This window comes from Pithys albifrons, chromosome Z, assembly GCF_047495875.1.
Source record: "Pithys albifrons albifrons isolate INPA30051 chromosome Z, PitAlb_v1, whole genome shotgun sequence".
NCBI classification, from domain to species: domain Eukaryota; kingdom Metazoa; phylum Chordata; class Aves; order Passeriformes; family Thamnophilidae; genus Pithys; species Pithys albifrons.
In genome coordinates, this window is record NC_092497.1 from 61,982,988 (window position 1) to 61,986,793 (window position 3,806).

General features: G+C 55.4%; 1 protein-coding gene across 1 annotated transcript; it reads right to left on the reverse strand.

Moving 5' to 3' along the window:
- Positions 1 to 937: 937 nt before the first annotated feature.
- On the reverse strand, positions 938 to 2,355 carry MRPL50 (mitochondrial ribosomal protein L50). Its single transcript, XM_071580645.1, has 2 exons — positions 2,230 to 2,355; positions 938 to 1,430 (listed from the first exon to the last, which is right to left on the reverse strand). Exons 1-2 carry the CDS (start codon positions 2,331 to 2,333, stop codon positions 1,037 to 1,039), a joined length of 498 nt encoding a protein of 165 aa, XP_071436746.1. The 5' UTR covers positions 2,334 to 2,355; the 3' UTR covers positions 938 to 1,036.
- Positions 2,356 to 3,806: the final 1,451 nt, after the last annotated feature.

A 3,806-nucleotide genomic window follows, 5' to 3' on the forward strand; every position in this document is an offset into this window, starting at 1 on the left:
GTATTACCTTTTAAAAACCCTTTTGCTGACAGGGTCTGATTTTCAACCTCAAGGAAGAGAAAAACATAGAATGGCTCACCTTCCCCCTCCTTTCCAGGTTTGTCAGCCTTGCTGGTCTTGGTGGCTCCTGACACAGCCCAAATGCACACACTGAAGCCATTCACAGTTCAGAACTGAAGACAAGTTTAGGAGGTTGTCCTGGTTTAACCCCAGCCAGCCCAGCCCCAGTCAGGCACTCACTGCCTCCCCCACCAGCGGGATCAGGGAGAAAATTGGAAGAGTAAAAGCTGGAAAACTCATGGGTTTAGATAAAGTGGTTTGATAGGGAAAGGCAAACACACACACACAAGCAAAGCAAAACAAGAAATTAATTCACTGCTCCCCATGCTTGGGAAGGTGTTCAGCCATCTCCAGGAGAGAAGGGCCCCATCACATACACTAGTTGGTTGGGAAGATAAACACCATCACTCCAAACATCTCTCCTCTTCCTCCTTCTTCCCTGTCTTTATACAGTGGGCATTATGCCATATGGTCTGGAATATCCCTTGGGTCAGTTAGGGTCACCTGTCCTGGCTGAGTCTCTTCCCAACTCCATCAGCACCCCCAGCCCCCTCCTCAGCGTGGGAAACAGAAAAAGGTCTCATGTCTGTGCAAGCTCAGCAGTAACAAAAACCATCTCTGTAATGTCAAGTGGTTATTACAGAGCACTAAAGGTGGGCTCAGCATCAGCACAAACCCAACACAGCCCCAGACCAGCCACTGAGCAGAACCTCAACCCCATCCCAGCCAAAACCAGGACCGAGGGGCAGGGCAGGGACTGGAGCTGGTCCTCCCTCCGTTTATCCCTACTGGACCCAGGGAAAGGCCAGGGAGCAGCTGGCAGTGCTCACACTCTTGGTCTGCAGGGAAAAAAAGACCAGAACAGACAAACAGAAAATCCAGAGCACAACTCGGAACTTTTATTAGTGGAATTCACCCGTTTCACTGCAGTGAGGGGGCGCTGCCGCTGCTCTGCAGGGTCGCTCCGTGGGGGGACTCACTGGTTCCACATGATCTTCAAGTTCGGGGGCAGCTCCGCGGCCACGAGTTCATCGAACTTGGTCGCGTCCTTCACGGGGGTGCGGTAAAAACTCAGCACGTCCTCGGCGCGGCGCATCAGGTGGAGCTGGGAATTGGGCACGGCGTGTCCCAGCTCCGCCGCCAGCCCGGCCAGCAGCCGGAACTTCAGCCTGTTTTCCCGCAGGGGTGTCTGCTCCCAGTCCTGGGGAAGGGACGGCCCGAACACCTCCCGGACGTGGGACTCGAGGCGGTCCCGCAGGTCCTGCGGGGGGACGTAACTGCGGCTGCGGGGCGGGGGGCACAGCAGGCTGGGCTCGCTCCTCTGCTCCTCAGGAACCACCTTCTCTGCTTCCACTTCTTTCTCCTCCTTCCTGGAACAGAAGCATTTTTAACCTCTGGGCAACTTAAGGCTGGATCAGAGCAGGTTCCTGCTCAAAGTGTTTTAAAGCTGACTTGACCCAGACAGTTCACACAGAGCAGATCCCGCATCCATGAGGAACAAAAGAGGCAAAAATTTGGGGATTTCCCCAAGCGCTGCTCACCACACAAGCAGCCCCTGCAGACCCATCACCTGCCCACTTTATTTCACTGGTCTGAGTGGAAACACCCCCTTAACCAGATTAATTACTTGTTTATTCAGTTACAGCTGCATTTTCTATCCTGACGTGGGTAGAAAAAATTCAAAGCAAAGCAAAACAAACCCCAAAAAAATCAAACCAAAAAATACCCCCAAAATAACCACTACTACAGAAATCAGTGCCCACATGCAAAACCAAAAATATCATCACAAGCTTTAACCAGAAAACATGACTTGCTCAACATGCCACATTCGAGTCAACAACCCATCCACGGTCGCATGTAAAATGTTGCTCAGGAATCGCTATTTTAAATTCCAGCGAAATCCCTCTTTTCCCTGCCCGAACAGAGGCAGGTGACAGCACTAAAGACCCCAACTCTGTACCACCACGCCCGCCCGCCAGCAGTGCACTTCGGTGGGCACCCGTCGCCCACAGATCCAATGGAATCTCCTTCCCTAAGGACATCCCGGGGCCGCCTGGACACAACCCGAGGGACCTGGTTTGGGGGCGGGGGGAGGTTGGTGGGTGGGATCAGGGCAGGGGTCACGGCCCGCGGGGTGGTTCAGAAGCCACCCCCGGTGTCCCGCGGTACCTGCGGCCGCCCCAGAGCGCCCTGAGCCCCGCGGGGTTGATGCCGATGCCGATGCCGACCCTGATCCCGGCCCGGCGCGGCCGCAGCACCCGCAACGCCGCCATGCTGGGGCCGGACGGGGCTCTTTCCCGGCGCCGTCCGTGACGTACTTTCGTCGCGCCCCGCAAAGCCTCACGGGAAATGTAGTCCCGCGCCGCGCCCTCGAGAGGATAAGGCTCTTTTCGCGGCTTCCCGGCGATAATGTGAGCGTGTGAAAAACAGGGAGAGGCCGGTCTTGCACGGGAAGATCGTGACTGAACAAGGGGGATGGTTTTACACTAAAAGAGGGGTGATTAGGAAGAAATTCTTGGCTTTGACGGTAGTGAGGCAATGGCTCAGGATGCCCAGGCAAACTGTGGATGCCCCATCCCTGGAATTGTCCGTGGCTGGGCTGGAGGAACCTCTTCTAGTGGCAAGTGTCCCATGGCGGGGCGCTGGGTGGGGATGGGTTGGGCAAACACGAGCACTGTGTGGCTGGTCCTGCGGTGCAGGGATGAGGGATGTGCAGGGATCAGGGATGTGCAGCATGCTGCAGGGATGTCCAGGATACTGCAGGGATCAGGGATGTGCAGGGATCAGGGATGTGCAAGATGCTGCAGGGATGAGGGATGTGCAGGATCAGGGATGTGCAGGATGCTGCAGGGATGTGTGGGATGCTACGAGATCAGGGATGTGCAGGATGCTGCAGGAATCAGGGATGTGCAGGATGCTGCAGGAATCAGGGATGTGCAGGATTCTGCAGGGATGTGCAGGGATCAGGGATGTGCAGGATGCTGCAGGGATGTGTGGGATGGCACAGGGATCAGGGATGATGTGCAGGGATGGCACAGGGATCAGGGAATGATGTGAAGGATGCTGCAAAGGGTGGGCAGGGCCCAGGTGTGTGGGGCCACAGCACAGCCCAGCCAGGGAAGGGGCGTCACTCCTGGCACTGGCATTGCCTCTGGAGAGCTCTTCTGGCAAGTCACTTGCTCTTCATTCACGTAGGGATAGGCTGAATCAAGCATTAATTATGCAGTGGTTGGATCCACGTGAAGGAGTTTGGCTCTGTGTGGTTGCTGTGACAGGTTCCTGATGCAGAGGACACGAGGAGGGGCTCACTGGGCAGTGGTTTTGCCTGTTTTCCCTGCACCTATTGGTTGGCAGGAGCAGCTGGCAGAGCAGGATGACCCTGGAGGAACAGGAGCTCCTCTGGCTTGCCTGGCCCTGCATGTCTGGGGGGCTGTTCCAAGGCCCTACTGCTGATTGCTGTAATGTACAGCCAGGAAATAACCTTGGTCTGCTATTTTTGCCATTTCTGCCTTTCTTGGTTTTTTTCCATGATAACCACCCAATTGGGCTTTAGCTATCAAAGCTTGTGTCTTTAACAGGAACACAGCAACGTGCCAGAGGTCTAACTGTGGACCTGCACCATCAGCCTGCACCAACACGGCAGGGCAAGATGCCTTCCTGCATGTTTGGTGTTAATTATTGTGGAAAATGCCACTGGAAAAACAGTCTTCGCACAGCCCCGACTCAACCTGTGCAACCCTGATGCA